General features: G+C 49.2%; 1 protein-coding gene across 4 annotated transcripts in view; it reads right to left on the bottom strand.

The window, feature by feature from the left end:
* Nucleotides 1-2,987: 2,987 nt before the first annotated feature.
* AHNAK (AHNAK nucleoprotein) overlaps nt 2,988-22,260 on the bottom strand; it is a 32,185-nt gene continuing 12,912 nt past the window's right edge. For all 4 annotated transcript variants that reach the window (XM_063671766.1, XM_054437910.2, XM_054437911.2 and 1 more), the window contains one exon: nt 2,988-21,724. In XM_063671766.1, coding sequence (XP_063527836.1) covers nt 3,830-21,724 — 17,895 coding nt within the window. In that variant the 3' untranslated portion in view covers nt 2,988-3,829. The remainder of the gene's footprint in view (nt 21,725-22,260) is intronic.

The following is a 22,260-nucleotide window of genomic DNA, read 5'->3' as shown; positions in this document are numbered from 1 at the left end:
ACTGTTCACTATTCCCTGCCATTTGTGAGCCCATGGTGTATTTCAAAATAATTCTGTTTTCCCAGATGCCCCCTTCACTACACCACTGTCCACACAGTCACGCTGCCTAAAGCGAGGCTGACCTTGAGACTGCAGCCCTTGCAATTGCTCCTTGCTGAACTCTGGGAAAGAACATCACAGAGTCCAGCCCCTTCCCAGTCTCCTGACGCTGCTCTCACCCTCGAGTGCAGGAACCAGGACCTTAGAGTGTCAGACCTTGCAAGGCTGGTTCCTGCAAGACTTTAGGGGATAGGCCGGGCGCGGTGGCTCACGCCTGTAATCCCAACACTTTGGGAGACCAAGGTAGGCAGATCACGAGGTCAGGAGTTCGAGACCAGCATGGCCAACATGGCAAAATCCCATCTCTACTAAAATTACAAAAATTAGCCGGGCATGGTGGCAGGCGCCTTTAATCTCAGCTACTCAGGAGGCTGAGGCAGAAGAATCTCTTGAACCCGGGAGGCAGAGTTTGCAGTGAGCCAAGATCACACCATTGCACTCCAACCTGGGCAACAAAAGCGAGACTCTGTCTCAAAAAAAAAAAAAAAAAAAAAAAAAAAGACTTTAGGGGATAACTTGGACCACCCCTATCAGGAACTGAGGGAGGGCAGGGGTAGGGAGCATGGGCAGGGCGAGGGAGCTGAGGTGCACCCTCCATGCACCACATAAGCCCGTGTCTCCTCCCATGCCGTCGCTGCTATGGTAACCATCACTGTGGAAAGCAGCATTCGTGTTCTGTGGCCACTGCCTCCAGCCCAGGCCTGACATTGAGAAGAAGGTGGCTAGAAGACTCTCAAGTTTGTACAGCTAGTTGCCTTGTCCCTTCTCCATCCTACCCACCACCCACTGACTGTCCCACCCAATGAGATCACTGGCCTCGCCGTCCCTGGTACATGCATGATTTCCACAGGTTTATTGCCAGGGCTCAAGGCGTTCCAGTTTTTCACACCCATCACATCATTCACTCTGTGGAGATCCTCAGAAGAGGAATCTGAGATCAGTGGGACTGGGACACATCTAGCCACATGGGACTCAGAAAACATTTATTGAATGGACACTGGGGGCCACCACTAGCCTTCAGCACTTCTTCCTCAAGCTAAAAAAATTTTTTAAATTGATATATTATCGGACAACCTGGGTAGTTCTCCTCAGAGGACTTTCCAGCATCCTAATGGGCATTCCTCTCTAGCTGTGTACACAAGTGCACCCCACCGTCGCCCACTAACCCCACTGTCACCCACTCACCCCACCCTCCAGACACCAGGGCTACTCATCTCGAGCGGCACACACACTCTGACCTGCCCCACACTCTTGGCTTCAGAGTTGAAGAAGGAACAGGAGTTGGGTTTCAAGCTGTGGTTGGATGAGTGAAAGTAGCACCCCGGGGACAGCCCCAGGCCCAGTTAGGACAGACGGTCACGTGTGCAGTTGTGTGCATCATTAAACCTGAGCATGCTCACGGCTGGAGTGTGTCTGTGGCCCAGTGCACCAGGGGGTTTCTGTAGAAGATGGGCTCATGCCTGTCTCTCTAGGATTTCATGCCAGCTCTTGTGCTCTCCATAAGTATGTATCTGGCTGTCACATGGATGCTGCACACTTCAGTGTGGTGCCGTCATGCAATACATAACCCCAATACCTGGATAAACTCTGGCCCTATGAATGCTGCTAACCCAATTTTAAGGGTGATGAAACTGAGGCTCAAGCAGGTTAAGCATCTTGTCCAACTCATAAAAGCTGTAGGTCGGTTATCTAAAAAGCAGCCGGGTATCAAGGGCCTCCCTCCCAACCTCTCTCTTTCCAAATCCATGGGCCACCCTTGAGCTCCAACACCCCCAGAACACTGGCTCTGCTGGCCAAGGTGAGGACGGATGAAGCTAGGGAAGGCATGTCTGAAATCCAGGCAAGGACGGTGGAGCCTGCACTGGCAGGAAATCCCACTGACAAGCTGGTACTAGACAGGGAAGGATGGGGTGGGAGCTATTTTATCTCTGTTCTGGGGGGATCCAGAGAGGTGCAGAGCTGCCTCCACTGGCAGAAATGGGGCATCTCTAAGGAATGGCGAGGGGGACAAGCTTGGTCCAAGTACAAGAAGGCATCACCCTCTGCCCAGCAATGACCAACGTTAGGAGCCAGTGACTAGAACCACTCCTCCCCCACCGCCACATATTGTCAACAGAGCTGGAAATCAAAAGGGGACTCTGATCGGAAGAATTTTTCATAATGTTTAGCCCTAAAATGGACTAGAAAGAACCATAAAGATACCTTATACGAGATCAGCACCCTGGCCAGGCGCAGTGGCTCACGCCTGTAATCCCAGTACTTTGGGAGGCCGAGGCGGGTGGATCACTGGAGGTCAGGAGTTTGAGACCAGCCTGGCCAACATGGTGAAACTCTGTCTCTACTAAATACAAAAATTAGCCAGGCATAGAAGCAGGGGCCTGTAATCCCAGCTAGTCGGGAGGCTGAGGCAGGAAAATCGCTTGAACCCAGGAGGAGGAGGTTGCAGTGAGCCGAGATTGTGCCACGGCACTCCAGCCTGGGCGACAGCAGTCACTCAGCAAACCTGCAGCCATGTCAGGGATAAATGGCAGACCGGTGATTCACGGGCAGAGCCCTTTGGGTAATTCCAGGAGGCCTCTTAACTGTTCACATCTGTAACCCATTTAGAACCAGTTCTGAATTGTATATTCATATCTGAGGATGCAAAGTAGGTGAGTGGGTCTCGAGGCCAAGCCTCCTCTTGATTTCTCAGCAATGGCACAACCAGCCTCACCATGAGAATCAAGAAGCAAAGATTTTCTCCCACTACCTCCCGAAGGTCACTGCCTTAAAGTCACTGATGAAACTAGCAATGCCACCAGATGGATCTGGTCTGAACAGTCACAGTTGGCTGTGCAGCTTCCCCAGGTTTCAAGCCCCGGCAACACAGAATGCAAAGGCACAAGACATCAAGGTTAATAAACAGCTTTATTTGCCTTGTACAGCATCAATTTTCTTACATTCTCAGTTAATTGGCCATTAAAGTGCTGGAAATTTTCTTAATCATGATAACATTTGTTAAAAAGAAATCAGAACTAATATCAGGAACATGGTGGCATGAAGGAAACAGTTCCCTTACAAAACACAGAAAATGGAAGCCCCTCACGTTGAGGGGGTGAGTTGGACAATTTGCAAACAGATTCTAATTTCCTCTCACCGTCAGCACCAAACTGGCTGGGACCACCCACCCCTGGGTGAAAGAAGCAACACTAAAGAACCCTAAAAACACCCACACACCCTGACTACCACCACCTCTGGGCCATCTGTGGGTGTCTGCTGTTTGAACAGATCCAGTCTCAGGAAAGAGGAAGACCTGACCTCCGTCTGCAACCCATCACCCCACCCACCCTTACTAACAAAAGCCCCCAAAGTCATTACAATGAAAAAGTGGGTTTCCATTACCCCAAAACTAACAATGTTCAGTAAAAATGAGGATAATAAACACAAAAGCTTGCTTAGTAAACAGGAGCTCTCAGCAGTCAATGCAAAAAAACATATATATATGAAATCTTAAGGCAAATACTGTTGACTTTGCACATGGGCTGGACGAACTTGGAACTCTTTACCTATCTGTATAGTTCCAGGAGCCTACAAGCGGTCGGTTTTTCAGCGCTTGCCACTGGGCCAGGCAAGGTCTTTGCATGATTGCTGAGGCAGTCGGTGTGTTTCCCTTTGGAGTTTATATAGGAACACACCCAAGGCTGATGTTTTGTTATATATATATATATATGTACACACATACAAAGGCCTGCTACTCTTTTTTTGTGGAAACTGACAGCTCCACCTCGGGAAGCTGGATGCCAACCTTATTCCCACTGTCATTGCTAGAAGAGGAGGACAGTCGGGACTTCTTAGAGGCCAGGGACACCCCACTCCCTTGTAACTTGCCTGTCTCATCATCGCTCCCAGTCACCTCATAATGACCTTTGCTCTTTGACCCCAATCCACCAAAGGTACCGAATTTCAGCTTCCCGTGTTTCCCTTTAACTTTCCCACCTTCCAGCGACACTTCCCCACCTTCAAACTCCAGAGTCCCCGTCGGGGTGGAAGGTCCAGAGAACTCTCTTTCATCACTGAATGAATTTGAGCGGTGCCGTGGCTTCTTACTTTTAAATAAGGAGAATTTGCCTTTCGGTGAAGAGGCTTCGGCCTCTGCCTCTCCTTCCAGAGAGCCCAGGCTGGCCTTTGAACTTTTCAGGTCACCTTTGGACCCAGAAATGGATGCTTCTGGTGAGCCAGTGACACCACCTTTCCCTTTAGGTTTGGAAAAATTAAACTTGGGCATTTTGATCTTGGACTTTTTCAGTTTGACTTCAGACTCTTCCCACTCACCGTCTCCGGCACCAGCTTGGATGCTGGCCTCTGCTTTAGGGAAGTGAACATCCACCCCCACTTCTCTGCCAACCAGCTCACGGCCAGAGAAGGTAAATTTGGGGATCTTCATTTTAGGGAATGTTACTTTTCCAGATCCACTTTCCAAGTGACCTTGAGGCCCAGACACACTCAGCCCAGGAGCCTGGAGTCCAATCTGACCTCCTTTCACACCTCCTTCCACCTTTGGTCCTGAGAAATGAAGGCCCCCAGCAAACTTAGATGTGTCCAAGTTGAGAGCAGAGGAGACTTGGGGTCCCTTCCACTCACCCCCGGAACTTTTAACACTCACATGCCCTTCACCGAGGCTGATGTCTGGGGCACTGACACCCCCTGCAACATCCACACCTCCTTTGATTTTTGGGCCCTTCAAGTTGATGCCAAAATCTGACTCAGGAGATGCCATATTAAAGGAAGGCCCCTTCACACTGATATCAGGAGCAGCCCCATGGAAACCTACTTCTGAACCTTTCAGACCACCTTTGCTTTCAGGACCAGAAATCTGCCCAGTTGGGAGTTTCACATTCACGCCTGGCAGGTTCACATCACATCCAGAGGACTTAATTCCAGGCATCTGGAGGTTTCCTTCTAGGCCTTGAACACTGATGCCTGGAAGACCTCCTCCGACAGTGGGGCCTTTGATCTCACCAGTGGCCCCAAGGCTCCCTTTCACTTTTGGTCCTTCCAAGTTAAAGTCCACATTCGGTGCTGAAAGCTGAGGCCCTTTCAGGTTCACATCCACACCTGGCCCCATCAGTTCGCCAGAAACCTGTGGCCCCTTGGCATTAACGTGCAAGTCGGACCCCGGAGTAGAGATGCCAAATTGGGGCAGCTTCATTTTGGGAAGTTTAATGCTGCCTTCAGATGCCTCCAAGCTTAGATCAGGAGCTCCTATGGATACTTTAGGGCATTTGATGTCACCAGAGACAGCCAGATCTCCCTGCAGGCTTGGTCCCCTCAGTGTCACATCTGGTGCCCCAACATTAAGCTTTGTTGTGGCATCGATCCCTGGCACTTTCACACCGTCTCCTCCCACCTGCATTTTGCCACCGACACCGCTGAGGTCGAGCCCTGGAGCATGCACCTTCATGCTGGGAACAGATGCATCCAGGTCTCCCTTCAAACTTGGTCCTTTCAAGTTCAGATCAAGGTCAGGCCCAGAGACTTTTGGCATAGAGAGGTTCACTGAAGGCAAGTCTACTCCTGGCCCCTTTAGAGAAACATCGGGCCCTTCGAGCTTAACATCTGGTCCTCTCAAGTCTCCTTCAAGAGAGGGTAGCTGCGCATGGACCTCAGCTCCCCCACCCTCCATTTTCACACCTGGGATGCCGATCTTGGGCATGGAAAACTTGGGGAACTTAATTTTTGCTTCCGGACCTTGCAGATCTACATCTGGTCCTTCCAGTCCCACGCTGGGGACATCACCCTTTATCTTTGGTCCTTTCAAGTTTACATTCACATCAGGGATGGAGACTTGAGGGGCAGAAATGCCAAAGGACGGTGTTTTGACTTTAGCATCTAGGTCTTCGATGTTGATGTCAGGTGCACCCAAGTTTGCCTGCACTTTGGGACCTTTCAGGTCACCCTCTATTTTTGGCACTGAGATGTCCACATCTGGCATCTTGACCTTGGGAGCCTTCGCCTTGATGTCAAGACCTTGGACGTGAATCCCTGGCGAAGAAAGTTCCAGATCAGGTGCCTGGAGTTCACCCTCCAATTTGGGGCTAGGGAGAGGGGCCTCAGCTTTAAATTTAGGTGATTTAATGTCAAACTCTACATCTGGGAAGTACATTTTTCCAAACATCGTTTTCTTGGTTTTGGGCGATTTCACGTCAACTCTGGGTGCAGCATCCGGCCCTGCGATGTTGACATCTACATCCGGAGCCTTGAGACTGGCATCAATTTCACCCCCAGGAACATTCAAGTCAAATCCCTGTTTTTTGGCCTTAATTTTAGGACCACTCATATGAATTTTAGGCATTTTAAACTTACTTTTCTTGCCCTTGCCACCAACACTAATTTCAGGAGTCTCAAGGTTCAGCTCTGCCTCAGGAACAGTGACATCTAGTGAAGGTGACTTGATGTCAGCTTTGGGGCTTTTTGCCCCAAATCCAAACTTGGGTTTCTTAAATTTGGGGATTTTAATATCTGGCCCTTCAATGTTAATATTTGGGCTGTCCATGTGTACATCTAAGCTTGGAGCTTCAACTTTGGGTCCCTTGAGGTCCACTTCACCACTTTCTAACTTCGGACCTGAAAATCCAATTTTTGGTGCCTTGAGATGCAAATCAACATCAGGAGCAGTTACTTTAGGAGCAGATATCTCCAGCGATGGCATCTTCAAAGATGGGCCACTGAGTTTGGCATCAGGGCCTTCGAAATCCAGACTTGGACCTTTAAGGTCTACTTCTGGCCCTTTCAAAGTCCCTTCAACCTTAGGGACAGACACATCAAAATTTCCTTTTACTTTGGGTCCTTTCAAATCCAGGTCAACATCAGGCATGGAGATCTTGGGAGCTTTGATATTTATTTCAGGCATCTTGAACTTGGGGCCCTTCAGTTTTGCATCTGGACCTTCGATATTCACATCTGGAACATCAACGTCCACCCTGGGTCCCGAGACATCGATGTCGGCCTTGGGCAGGCTCACATCCACATCTGGACCTTCTCCTTTGAAGCCAGGCATGCTGAATTTGGGCATTTTCACCTTGGGCATCTTCAGGTGCCAGTCTGGGCCATGAACATCCACATCAGGGGCGTTGATGTCCACTTTTGGGCCCTTGATGTCAACTTCTGGGCCCTTGAGGTCACCTTCCACTTTAGGAAGGGAAACATCCACATCGCCCTTCACTTTGGGTCCTTTCAAGTTTAAGTCAATGTCAGGCATGGAGATCTTGGGGGCTTTGATATTCATCTCAGGCATCTTGAACTTGGGGCTCTTTAGTTTCGCATCTGGACCTTCGATATTCACATCTGGAACATCAATGTCCACCTTGGGTCCTGAGACATCAATGTCAGCCTTGGGCAGGTTCACATCCACTTCTGGGCCCTCTCCTTTGAAGCCAGGCATGCTGAACTTGGGCATTTTCACTTTGGGCATCTTCAGGTGCCAGTCTGTGCCTTGAACGTCCACATCTGGGACATCAATGTCCACTTTGGGGCCCTTGATGTCAACTTCGGGGCCCTTGAGGTCGCCTTCCACTTTGGGCAGAGAAACGTCCATGTCGCCCTTCACCTTTGGACCTTTCAGATTCAGGTCAACTTCAGGCATAGAGATCTTCGGTGCCTTGAGGTGTAAGTCAGGCATTTTAAATTTGGGGCCCTTCAGTTTCCCTTCTGGACCATGAATGTCAATATCAGGAGTGTCAATGTCCACTTTAGGGCCTTTGACATCCACTTTGGGACCTTTCAGATCTCCCTCCAGTTTAGGAACGGAAATGTCCATATCTCCTTTTATCTTAGGTCCTTTCAAATTCAAATCAATGTCACTCATGGAGATTTGTGGGGTTTTGAAATGAACATCAGGCATCTTAAACTTGGGACCTTTGAGCTTCCCTTCAGGACCTTCAATGTCTACCTCTGGCCCTTTCAGATCACCTTCCACCTTAGGTAGTGAAACATCCACATCACCCTTCACCTTGGGACCTTTCAGGTGCAAATCAAAGTCAGGCATGGAGATCTTGGGAGCTTTGATGTTCATCTCAGGCATCTTAAATTTGGGCCCCTTCAATTTTCCTTCTGGACCTTCAATATTGACATCAGGCGTGTCAATGTCCAAACTGGGCCCTTTTATGTCAATTTCAGGGCCCTTGAGATCACCTTCCACTTTGGGCAGAGAGACATCCACATCACCCTTCACTTTGGGACCCTTCAAGTTAAAGTCAATGTCAGGCATGGAGATTTTGGGGGCCTTGATGTTCATCTCTGGCATCTTGAACTTCGGACCCTTCAGTTTTGCATCTGGACCTTCAATACTGACATCAGGGGCATCAATGTCCACTTTGGGGCCAGAAATGTCAATGTCAGCCTTAGGAAGGGTAACATCCACATCTGGGCCCTCTCCTTTGAATCCTGGCATGCTGAATTTGGGCATTTTCACCTTGGGCATCTTCAGGTGCCAGTCTGGGCCATGAACATCCACATCAGGGGCGTTGATGTCCACTTTGGGGCCCTTGATGTCAATTTCTGGGCCCTTGAGGTCACCTTCCACTTTAGGAAGGGAAACATCCACATCGCCCTTCACTTTGGGTCCTTTCAGATGCAAATCAAAGTCAGGCATGGAGATCTTGGGGGCTTTGATGTTCATCTCAGGCATCTTGAATTTAGGGCCCTTCAGTTTCCCATCTGGACCTTCGATATGCACATCTGGAACATCAATGTCCACCTTGGGTCCTGAGACATCAATGTCAGCCTTGGGCAGGTTCACATCCACTTCTGGGCCCTCTCCTTTAAAACCAGGCATGCTGAACTTGGGCATTTTCACTTTGGGCATTTTTAAGTGCCAGTCTGGGCCTTGAACGTCCACATCTGGGACATCAATGTCCACTTTGGGGCCCTTGATGTCAACTTCAGGGCCCTTGAGGTCACCTTCCACTTTGGGCAGAGAAACGTCCACGTCGCCCTTCACCTTTGGACCTTTCAGATTCAGGTCAACTTCAGGCATAGAGATCTTTGGTGCCTTGAGGTGCAGGTCAGGCATTTTAAATTTGGGGCCCTTCAGTTTCCCTTCTGGACCATGAATATCAATATCAGCAGTGTCAATGTCCACTTTGGGTCCTGAGACATCAATGTCAGCTTTGGGCAAATTAACATCCACTTCTGGGCCCTCTCCTTTAAATCCCGGCATGCTGAATTTGGGCATTTTCACCTTGGGCATCTTCAGGTGCCAGTCTGGGCCATGAACATCCACATCTGGGGCATCAATGTCCACTTTGGGGCCCTTGATGTCAACTTCTGGGGCCTTTAGATCACCTTCCATCTTAGGCAGAGAAACATCCACATCTCCTTTCACCTTAGGGCCTTTCAGATGCAAATCAAAGTCAGGCATGGAGATCTTGGGGGCTTTGATGTTCATCTCTGGCATCTTGAATTTAGGGCCCTTCAGTTTCGCATCTGGACCTTCGATATTCACATCTGGAACATCAACGTCCACCTTGGGTCCTGAGACATCAAGGTCAGCCTTGGGCAGGTTCACATCCACTTCTGGACCTTCTCCTTTGAAGCCAGGCATGCTGATCTTGGGCATTTTTATCTTAGGCATCTTCAGGTGCCAGTCTGGGCCTCGAACATCCACATCTGGGGCATTAATATCCACTTTGGGGCCTTTAATATCCACGTCAGGAACTTTCATGTCACCTTCCACTTTTGGCAGAGACACATCCATGTCACTCTTCACTTTGGGACCTTTCAGGTTAAGATCAATGTCAGGCATGGAGATCTTGGGGGCTTTGATGTTCATCTCAGGCATCTTGAACTTGGGACCTTTCAACTTTCCCTCTGGACCTTCGATATTCACATCTGGAACATCAATGTCCACCTTGGGTCCTGAGACATCAAGGTCAGCCTTGGGCAGTTTCACATCCACATCTGGGCCCTCTCCTTTGAAGCCAGGCATGCTGAACTTGGGCATTTTCACTTTGGGCATTTTTAGGTGCCAGTCTGGGCCTTGAACATCAACATCTGGAGCATTAATGTCCACTTTGGGGCCCTTGATGTCAACTTCAGGGCCCTTAAGGTCACCTTCCACTTTGGGCAGAGAAACATCCATATCGCCCTTGACTTTGGGGCCCTTCAGGTTTAAATCAATGTCAGGCATCGATATTTTGGGAGCCTTCAGGTGCATCTCTGGTATCTTAAATTTAGGTCCCTTCAATTTACCCTCTGGGCCTTCAATGTTAAGGTCAGGAGTGTCAATGTCCACTTTGGGGCCCTTGATGTCCACCTCAGGGCCTTTTAGATCACCTTCCACTTTGGGCAAAGACACATCCACATCACCCTTCATTTTGGGTCCCTTCAAGTTCAGGTCAAAGTCAGGCATGGAGATCTTGGGAGCTTTGATGTTCATCTCAGGCATCTTGAACTTGGGGCCCTTCAGCTTTGCATCTGGACCTTCAATATTCACATCTGGAACATCAACGTCTACACTGGGACCAGAAATGTCAATGTCAGCTTTAGGAAGGGTAACATCGACTTCAGGGCCCTCTCCTTTGAAGCCGGGCATGCTGAACTTGGGCATTTTCACTTTGGGCATCTTCAGATGCCAGTCTGGAGCATGAACATCCACATCTGGGGCACTGATGTCCACTTTAGGGCCTTTGATATCAACCTCTGGCCCTTTCAGTTCCCCTTCAAGTTTGGGAAGAGAAATATCCACGTCACCTTTCACCTTGGGGCCCTTCAAGTTTAAGTCAATGTCAGGCATGGAGATCTTGGGAGCTTTGATATTCATGTCAGGCATCTTGAATTTGGGACCTTTCAAGTCTCCCTCTGGACCTTCCACATTGAGATCTGGGCCCTCAATGTTCATACTTGGGCCCTCTATGTTGATGTCTCCTTTTGGTAGATCCACAGCTACATCTGGCCCTTCTGCTTTTAGGCCAGGCACACTGAATTTGGGCATTTTCATCTTGGGCATTTTCAGATTCCAGTCTGGACCATGAACATCCACATCAGGTGCATTAAGATTGACTTCTGGTGCCTTAATATCCACTTTGGGGCCTTTAAAGTCACCTTCTAAATTGGGACTTGCAATATCTAAGTCTCCTTTGACTTTGGGACCTTTCAAATTTAGCTCCACATCAGGCATAGAAACTTTGGGAGATGAAATACTCAGGAAAGGCATTTTAAACTTGGATCCTTTCACTTTTCCTTGGACCTCGACATCAGGAGCATTAATATCAACTTTCGGACCTGTTATGTCAATATCTGGCTTTTTACCTTTGACATCCACTTCAGGTGTCTGAACTTTGGAGCCCGAAAAATTAAATTTGGGAAGCTTAAAACGAGATTTCTTTGACTTGCCTTCAATATTAAGCTTAGGACCGGAAACGTCCACTTCTGGTCCCTTTATATCCAAACTGGGAGCTTTAATGTCACCTTCCAACTTGGGCCCAGAGACATCAACATCTCCCTTAAGCTTTGAGCCTTTCAAATTCAAGTCAATTTCTGGCATGGAGATCTTGGGCATGTTTACATGCATGTCAGGCATCTTCAGTTTTGGACCTTTTAATTTGGAATCTGGGCCATGAATGTCAATATCTGGAGCATCTACATCTATCTTTGGGCCTTTTATGTCAAGAGCAGGTCCTTTCAAATCACCTTCTACATTTGGAAGTGAAACATCCACCTCTCCTTTCATTTTAGGGCCTTTAAGATTGAGGTCCAAATCAGGCATTGATATTTTAGGAGCTTTGATGTTCATCTCTGGCATCTTGAATTTAGGGCCCTTCAGTTTCGCATCTGGACCTTCAATATTCACATCTGGAACATCAATGTCCACCTTGGGTCCTGAGACGTCAAGGTCAGCCTTGGGCAGGTTCACATCCACTTCTGGACCTTCTCCTTTGAAGCCAGGCATGCTGATCTTGGGCATTTTTATCTTAGGCATCTTCAGGTGCCAGTCTGGGCCTTGAACATCCACATCTGGGGCATTAATATCCACGTCAGGAACTTTCATGTCACCTTCCACTTTTGGCAGAGACACATCCATGTCACTCTTCACTTTGGGACCTTTCAGGTTAAGATCAATGTCAGGCATGGAGATCTTGGGGGCTTTGATGTTCATCTCAGGCATCTTGAACTTGGGAACTTTCAACTTTCCCTCTGGACCTTCGATATTCACATCTGGAACATCAATGTCCACCTTGGGTCCTGAGACATCAAGGTCAGCCTTGGGCAGTTTCACATCCACATCTGGGCCCTCTCCTTTGAAGCCAGGCATGCTGAACTTGGGCATTTTCACTTTGGGCATTTTTAGGTGCCAGTCTGGGCCTTGAACGTCCACATCCGGGACATCGATGTCCACTTTGGGCCCCTTGATGTCAACTTCGGGGCCCTTGAGGTCACTTTCCACTTTGGGCAGAGAAACATCCACATCGCCCTTCACCTTGGGACCTTTCAGATGCAAATCAAAGTCAGGCATGGAGATCTTGGGGGCTTTGATGTTCATCTCTGGCATCTTGAACTTAGGCCCTTTCAACTTTCCCTCTGGTCCTTCAATGTTAACATCAGGGCCTTCAATGTCCACTTTGGGGCCTGAGACATCAACATCAGCCTTGGGCAGGTTTATATCCACTTCAGGGCCCTCTGCTTTGAAGCCAGGCATGCTGAACTTGGGCATTTTCATCTTGGGCATCTTCAGGTGCCAGTCTGGACCCTGAACATTAACATCTGGGACATCAATGTCCACTTTGGGGCCTTTGAGGTCAACTTCAGGACCTTTCAGATCTCCCTCTACCTTAGGGCCTGTAACATCCACATCTCCTTTTATTTTTGGACCTGTGAGATTCAGGTCAATATCTGGCATGGATATCTTTGGAGTCTTAAAATGCATCTCTGGCATCTTAAATTTTGGACTTTTCCACTTTCCTTCAGGTCCTTCGATATTCACATCGGGACATTCAACATCCACTTTCGGTCCTGAGACATCAAGGTCAGCCTTGGGCAGGTTCACATCCACATCTGGACCTTCTCCTTTGAAGCCAGGCATGCTGATCTTGGGCATTTTTATCTTGGGCATCTTTAGGTGCCAGTCTGGGCCATGAACATCAACATCAGGTGCGTCAATGTCCACTTTTGGGCCCTTGATGTCAACCTCTGGGCCCTTGAGGTCACCTTCCACTTTAGGAAGGGAAACATCCACATCACCCTTTACTTTGGGTCCTTTCAGGTTTAAGTCAATATCAGGCATGGAGATCTTGGGGGCTTTGATGTTCATCTCTGGCATCTTGAACTTAGGCCCTTTCAACTTTCCCTCTGGTCCTTCAATGTTAACATCAGGGCCTTCAATGTCCACTTTGGGTCCTGAGACATCAATGTCAGCCTTGGGCAGCTTCACATCCACATCTGGGCCATCTCCTTTGAAGCCAGGCATGCTGAACTTTGGCATTTTCATCTTGGGCATCTTCAGGTGCCAGTCTGGGCCTTGAACACCCACATCTGGGGCATTAATATCCACTTTGGGCCCCTTGATGTCAACTTCGGGGCCCTTGAGGTCACTTTCCACTTTGGGCAGAGAAACATCCACATCGCCCTTCACCTTGGGACCTTTCAGATGCAAATCAAAGTCAGGCATGGAGATCTTGGGGGCTTTGATGTTCATCTCTGGCATCTTGAACTTAGGCCCTTTCAACTTTCCCTCTGGTCCTTCAATATTAACATCAGGGCCTTCAATGTCCACCTTGGGTCCTGAGATGTCAACGTCAGCCTTGGGCAAGTTGACATCTACTTCAGGGCTCTCTGCTTTGAAGCCAGGCATGTTGAACTTGGGCATTTTCATCTTGGGCATCTTCAGGTGCCAGTCTGGACCTTGGACATCGGGGGCATTTACATCAACTTTGGGGCCCTTGATGTTCATATCTGGTACTTCAATTTTACCTTCTACCTCAGGCACAGACACATCTACATCCCCCTTGATTTTTGGTCCTTTGAAATTTAGGTCAACATCAGGCATAGAAATATTGGGGGCTTTGAAATGCATATCAGGCATCTTGAACTTAGGGCCTTTCAATTTGCCCTCTGGTCCCTCAATGTCAATGTCTGGCCCACTGACATCCACATGTGGCCCTTTAAGGTCCCCTTCCAATTTGGGAACATCTACATCCACCTCTCCTTTTGCCTTGGGGCTCTTCAAGTGTAGATCGAGGTCTGGCATAGAGATTTTGGGAGCTTTAAAGTGCATATCTGGCATCTTGAACTTAGGAGTTTTCCACTTGCCATTTGGGCCTTCCACAGCTACTTCTGGCATATCAGCATCTAATTTGGGACCTTTGACATCCAATTCTGGACCTTTTAACTCTCCCTCCAGCTTTGGGGCAGAGATATCAACATCTCCTTTGATTTTGGGTCCCTTTAAATTGAAATCAACATCAGGCATGGAGATCTTGGGGGTCTTGAAGTGCATCTCAGGCATCTTAAACTTGGGGCCCTTCAGCTTCCCTTCTGGACCTTCAAGGCTCACATCTGGGACTTCAACATCCACCTTGGGTCCTGAGACATCAACGTCAGCCTTGGGCAAGTTCACATCCACTTCTGGGCCCTCTGCTTTGAAGCCAGGCATGCCGAACTTGGGCATTTTCATCTTAGGCATCTTCAGGTGCCAGTCTGGGCCATGAACATCCACATCTGGGGCATCAATGTCCACTTTGGGCCCTTTGATGTCAACATCTGGTACTTTCATTTCACCTTCTATTTTGGGCACAGACACATCCACATCCCCTTTGACTTTGGGGCCTTTCAAGTTTAAGTTCACATCAGGCATGGAGATCTTGGGCGTCTTGAAGTGCATCTCAGGCATCTTAAACTTAGGCCCTTTCAACTTTGCATCAGGACACTCCAGCTCAACATCAGGCACCCCCACATCCACACTGGGGCCTGTTAAATCTCCCTCCAATTTTGGCAAAGAAACATCCGCATCCCCTTTGACTTTGGGGCCTTTCAAGTGTAAGTCCACGTCAGGCATGGAGATCTTGGGGGCCTTGAAGTGCATCTCAGGCATCTTAAACTTGGGCCCTTTCAACTTTGCATCAGGACACTCCAGCTCAACATCAGGCACCTCCACATCCACACTGGGGCCTGTTAAATCTCCCTCCAATTTTGGCAAAGACACATCCGCATCCCCTTTGACTTTGGGGCCTTTCAAGTGTAAGTCCACATCAGGCATGGAGATCTTGGGGGTCTTGAAGTGCATGTCAGGCATCTTAAACTTGGGCCCTTTCAACTTTGCATCAGGACACTCCAGCTCAACATCAGGCACCTCCACATCCACACTGGGGCCTGTTAAATCTCCCTCCAACTTCGGCAAAGACACATCCACATCCCCTTTGACTTTGGGGCCTTTCAAGTGTAAGTCCACATCAGACATGGATATCTTGGGGGCCTTGAAGTGCATGTCTGGCATCTTAAATTTAGGGCCTTTCAACTTTGCATCAGGACACTCTAGCTCAACATCAGGCACCTCCACATCCAAACTGGGGCCTGTTAAATCTCCTTCCAATTTTGGCACCGACACATCCATATCCCCTTTGACCTTGGGGCCTTTCAAGTGTAAGTCCACATCAGGCATGGAGATCTTGGGGGTCTTGAAGTGCATCTCAGGCATCTTAAACTTGGGGCCCTTCAGCTTCCCTTCTGGACCTTCAAGGCTCACATCTGGGACTTCAATGTCCACCTTGGGTCCTGAGACATCAATGTCAGCCTTGGGCAAGTTCACATCCACTTCTGGGCCATCTGCTTTGAAGCCAGGCATGCTGAACTTGGGCATTTTCATCTTGGGCATCTTCAGGTGCCAGTCTGGGCCATGAACATCCACATCTGGGGCATCAATGTCCATTTTGAGTCCTTTGATGTCAACATCTGGCACTTTCATTTCACCTTCTACCTTGGGCACAGACACATCCATATCCCCTTTGACTTTGCGGCCTTTCAGGTGTAAGTCCACATCAGGCATGGAGATCTTGGGGGCCTTGAAGTGCATCTCAGGCATCTTAAACTTGGGCCCTTTCAACTTTGCATCAGGACACTCCAGATCAACATCAGGCACCTCCGCTTCCACAAAAGGACCTTTGATATCAACTCGCGGCCCTCTGAGATCACCTTCCAGTTCTGGCACAGAAGCATCTATCTCTCCCTTCAGTTTGGGTCCCTTCAAATTCAAGTCCACGTCTGGCATGGAGACCTTGGGAGCTTTTATATTCAACTTGGGCATCTTAAATTTGGAGCCTTTCAACTTTCCTTCTGGTCCCTCAATATCCAAATCAGGAGCATCAATGTCCACACTGGGTCCAGACACATCAATGTCAGCCTTTGGCAGATTCACATCCACTTCAGGGCCCTCTGCTTTGAAGCCAGGCATGCTGAACTTGGGCATTTTCATCTTGGGCATTTTCAGGTGCCAATCTGGGCCATGAACCTCCACATCTGGGGCATCAATGTCCACTTTGGGCCCTTTAATGTCAACATCTGGCACTTTCATTTCACCTTCTACCTTGGGCATAGACACATCCATATCCCCTTTGACTTTGGGGTCTTTCAAGTGTAAGTCCACATCGGGCATGGAGATCTTGGGGGCCTTGAAATGCATCTCAGGCATCTTAAACTTGGGGCCCTTCAACTTCCCTTCTGGACCTTCAATATCAATATCACCAACATTCACATCCATCTTAGGGGCTTTCACATCAATTTCAGGATGCTTCAAGTCTCCTTCCACTTTGGGAAGGGAAACATCTACATCAGTTTTCAGTTTAGGGGCTTTCAAATTAAGTCCAACATCAGGCACAGAGATTTTGTGCGTCTGTATATTCATGCTTGGCATCTTGAACTTAGGGCCTTTTAGTTTCCCCTCTGGAGCTTCAAGATTCACATCTGGAACATCAATGTCCACCTTGGGTCCTGAAACACCAATGTCAGCCTTGGGCAGGTTCACATCCACATCTGGGCCCTCTCCTTTGAAGCCAGGCATGCTGAACTTGGGCATTTTTACCTTGGGCATCTTCAGGTGCCAGTCTGGGCCATGAACCTCCACATCTGGTGCATTAATGTCAACTTTGGGGCCTTTGATGTCAACATCAGGAGCTTTTATCTCTCCTTCTACTTTTGGAACTGTAACATCATAATCTCCTTTCATTTTAGGACCTTTCAAATGCAAACCAACATCTGGCATGGATATCTTCTGAGGCTTTATACTCATTTCTGGCATCTTGAATTTGGGACCTTTTAGTTTTGCGTCTGGACCTTCAATATTCACATCTGGAACTTCAACATCCACTTTGGGTCCTGAGACATCAACATCAGCTTTGGGCAGCTTCACATCCACTTCAGGGCCCTCTCCTTTGAAGCCGGGCATGCTGAACTTGGGCATTTTCACCTTGGGCATCTTCAGGTGCCAATCTGGGCCATGAACATCCACATCTGGAGCACTAATGTCAACTTTGGGCCCTTTAATGTCAACATCTGGCACTTTCATTTCACCTTCTACCTCAGGCAAGGACACATCCACATCTCCCTTCAGTTTTGGCCCCTTAAGATTCAGGTCCACATCAGGCATGGAGATCTTGGGGGCCTTGAAGTGCATCTCAGGCATCTTAAACTTGGGGCCCTTCAGCTTTCCTTCCGGGCCCTCAAGGCTCACATCTGGGATTTCAACGTCCACCTTGGGTCCTGAGACATCAAGGTCAGCCTTGGGCAGGTTCACATCCACTTCTGGGCCCTCTCCTTTGAAGCCAGACATGCTGAACTTGGGCATTTTCATCTTGGGCATCTTCAGGTGCCAGTCTGGGCCATGAACATCCACATCTGGGGCATCAATGTCCATCTTGGGTCCTTTGATTTCAACATCTGGTACTTTCATTTCACCTTCTACCTTGGGCACAGACACATCCACATCCCCTTTGACTTTGGGGCCTTTCAAGTTTAAGTTCACATCAGGCATGGAGATCTTGGGGGTCTTGAAGTGCATCTCAGGCATCTTAAACTTAGGCCCTTTCAACTTTCCTTCTGGGCCCTCAAGGCTCACATCTGGGACTTCAACATCCACCTTGGGTCCTGAGACATCAATGTCAGCCTTAGGCAGATTCACATCCACTTCTGGGCCCTCTGCTTTGAAGCCAGGCATGCTGAACTTGGGCATTTTCATCTTGGGCATCTTCAGGTGCCAGTCTGGGCCTTGAACCTCCACATCTGGGACATCAATGTCCATTTTGGGTCCTTTGATTTCAACATCTGGCACTTTCATTTCACCTTCTACCTTGGGCACAGGCACATCCATATCCCCTTTGACTTTGGGGCCTTTCAAGTGTAAGTCCACATCAGGCATGGAGATCTTGGGGGTCTTGAAATGCATCTCAGGCATCTTAAACTTGGGACCCTTCAGCTTCCCTTCTGGACCTTCGAGGCTCACATCTGGGGCTTCAATGTCCACCTTGGGTCCTGAGACAACAACGTCAGCCTTGGGCAAGTTCACATCCACTTCTGGGCCCTCGCCTTTGAGGCTGGGCATGCTGAACTTGGGCATTTTCATCTTGGGTATTTTCAGGCTCCAGTCTGGGCCTTGGCCTTCCACATCTGGTGCTTTAATGTCTACCTTGGGACCTTTGATGTCCACATCTGGAACCTGCATTTCACCCTCTATCTTTGGTGCAGAGATATCTACATTTCCTTTCATTTTGGGTCCTTTAAGATCCAGGTCAACATCTGGCAAAGACATCTTAGGAGCTTTGAAGTGCATCTCAGGCATCTTAAACTTTGGGCTTTTCAACTTCCCTTCAGGTCCTTCAAGGCTCAGATCTGGAGCACTAATATCTACTTTTGGTGCAGAAATGTCCATATTCGCTTTGGACAGGTTCACATCAAATTCTGGCCCCTCTCCTTTGAGGCTGGGCATGCTAAATTTGGGCATTTTAATCTTTGGCATCTTCAAGTTCCAGTCAGGACCCTGCATTTCAACATCTGGGGCACTGACATCTACTTTTGGGCCTTTCAGGTCCCCTTCCAGCTTTGGCACTGTCACATCATATTCTCCCTTTACTTTAGGGCCTTTCATATGCAAGTCCACATCAGGCATGGAGATCTTGGGGGCCTTGATATTCATCTCTGGCATCTTGAACTTGGGGCCCTTCAGCTTTCCTTCAGGTCCTTCAATATTCACATCTGGAACTTCAACACCCACCTTGGGTCCTGAGATGTCCACGTCAGCCTTGGGCAGGTTCACATCCACTTCTGGGCCCTCTGCTTTGAAGCCAGGCATGCCGAACTTGGGCATTTTCATCTTGGGCATCTTCAGGTGCCAGTCTGGGCCTTGAACCTCCACATCTGGGACATCAATGTCCATTTTGGCACTTTTAAGTTCAACATCAGGAACTTTAATCTCACTTTCAACCTTCGGCATTGTGACATCGTATTCTCCCTTTACGTTAGGGCCTTTCAGATGTAAGTCCACATCAGGCATGGAGATCTTGGGGGCCTTGAAGTGCATCTCAGGCATCTTAAACTTGGGCCCTTTCAATTTCCCTTCTGGCCCCTCAATGCTCACATCAGGAGCAGTAACATCTACCTTGGGCCCAGAAATGTCCACATCAGCCTTGGGCAGGTTCACATCCACTTCTGGGCCCTCTGCTTTGAACCCTGGCACACTGAATTTGGGCATTTTCATCTTGGGCATCTTCAAGTGCCAGTCTGGACCATGAACATCCACATCTGGGGCATCAATGTCCACTTTCGGGCCTTTGAGTTCTCCTTCAAGCTTTGGTACAGTTACATCATACTCTCCCTTCACCTTTGTACCTTTCACGTGCAAATCTGCATCAGGCATGGAGATCTTTGGTGTCTTGACACTCACATCAGGCAGCTTAACATCAGGGCCTTTAAGTTTTCCCCCCAGTCCCTCCAAGTTGACATCTGGGGCTTCCACATTGACCTTGGGCCCTGAAATACTGACATCTCCTTTGGGTAGAGTCATATGCACATCTGGACCTTCCCCTTTGGCTCCTGGAGTGCTGAACGTGGGCATTTTCATCTTGGGCATTTTCAGGTTCCATTCTGGGCCATGCACTTCCACATCTGGGGCACTGACATCCACTTTGGGGCCTTTGACATCAACTTCAGGGACTTTGACTTTCCCTTCTACTTTGGGGAGTGTGACATCTACACCCCCTTTCACTTTAGGTGCGGCCACATTTAAGTCTACTTCTGCCATAGAGATCCTACAGGTTCCAGTTTTCCCGGAAGGACTGCCAAGCCTAGGGCCTGTCAAGGTTCCCTCTAGGTTTGGTGTCTCTATGTCCACTCTGCAGCCTTTAAGTGCCACTTGAGGGCCTTTAACATCACCTTGCAACCCAGGAGCAGAAACCTTAATATCTCCTTTCAGTTTAGGAGACCCAAGGCTCAGATCCACATCCTGCATGGAGATTTTAGGTTTCTGAATAATCATTTCAGGAGTCTTGACTTTAGTACCTTTCATCTTTCCTTCCAGCCCACCAGTAGCAATCTCAGGCAGGCTGACATCCCCAGAGACCCCAGGAACAGTCACTTCACCTGTAGGCAGTGTCACATCAATCCCAGTTTCCTCTCCCTTTGCACCCGATACAGAGAACCTGGGGACTTTCATCTTGGGCACATTCAGTTTGCTCCCAGGCCCCTGAACATCAATGTCAGGCACCTGAACCTCCACACTGGGGCCAGTGATGCTACCCCCAATTTGGGAAGCAGAGGCGTCCACCCCAATGTGCCCCTGTGGCTTGGCACCTTTCAGGCCTAAGTCACCCTCAAGTGATGGCCCAGTGATTTGGGGGCCCTTCAGCTTCCCCTCAAGGCCCTCAATATTGGCAGAGGGCACACTGACTTCCAGCTGAGGGGCTTGGATAGTCAAGCCTGGCTTGCCGCCCTTGTGCCCCACAGAGACTTCAGGTGCAGAAACCCTCAGCCCTGCCTCTGGTATCTGGCCCTCAGGCCCTGTCGAGACACTAAATTTTGGCACCTTCATGGTGGGAATTTTAATTTTGCCATGATCACCGCTCTCCAGAGATGGGCCCTGCACCTCTACTGCCCCACCCCCAAGAGAAGATGAAATGTCCACTGTTGGAACTCGGACCCCTCCTCTGCCACCCAAGTCCAAGCCCTTTGCACTGACATTGACACCTGAGCCTCCCACCTTTATCCCAGGCATGGTGACCTGGACCTTCGAGTGGCCAGCACCTTGGAGCTCTGGTCCTGAAGAAGAAATGGCCCCTGCTCGGATATCCACAGCAGAGCCTGTTGGAGAGGCTGCCCCCGAGCCCGAGGGCAGTCTGATCACGGTCTTCCCAGACTGGGTCTCCACATCCACACTGGAGATTTCAGTCAGTTCATGTCTTGGAATCTTGATCTTGAATTCAGGGCTACTGATGTCTATGTCCTTGGCTCCTTCCCGGCCGGTCACATCCACAGTGTAGGCCGTGACCCTTCTGGTCACCGTGATGGCGCGGCTCTGGGTCTCTCCAAGGTCTCCCTCCACTCCGTCTTCTGACTTCAGCCGTGGCTTGATCTTCGTGGCGTAGATGCGCTGGTACTCCTCATCATCCCCGCTCTGCAGAAAGACACGCCGGGCAGAAGTTGCAGCAGAGTCTGCCTGAGTTAGCAGATGCCCGGCCACAGCCCAGCCGACAACACGTTGCCTGTTTCCCAGAGAAGCTGGGACCAAAACAGAGGTCCATGGAGCCTCCTGGGGCATAGCACGGGGGAGTGAAGAAAGGGGCTGACAGCCACATCACAGGAGGAAACCAGAAATTCTCTGGAGGTCATACCGGTAAGCAAAAACCACGGGGAGGGAGTGGGAGCTATACTCTTGGACTGGGAGGATTTCCATTCAGTTAGAGATTCAAATCGGCCTGTGCCAGGGACACCTCCCAAGAGACCGGGCCCTTCAGCTCCCAACTCTCAAGCCACTGGCTTGTTTGTTTAACCAGGAGGGGAATCTTCTCAGAGGCCCTTGTACCCTGAAAGCACTTGTTGAGCCTAAGAGACTGATTGTGCTTGGGTTAACAGTCTCACTTTGAGGACCCATTGTTTGTTAAATAAACAAGCCATCAGAAGGACCAATGTCCCCACAGGCACTTTGCTGCC

Source organism: Pongo pygmaeus, chromosome 9 (assembly GCF_028885625.2).
Source record: "Pongo pygmaeus isolate AG05252 chromosome 9, NHGRI_mPonPyg2-v2.0_pri, whole genome shotgun sequence".
Classification (NCBI taxonomy): domain Eukaryota; kingdom Metazoa; phylum Chordata; class Mammalia; order Primates; family Hominidae; genus Pongo; species Pongo pygmaeus.
The sequence above is the reverse complement of the archived record's forward strand: the minus strand, read 5'-3'. Positions and strand labels throughout refer to the sequence as shown.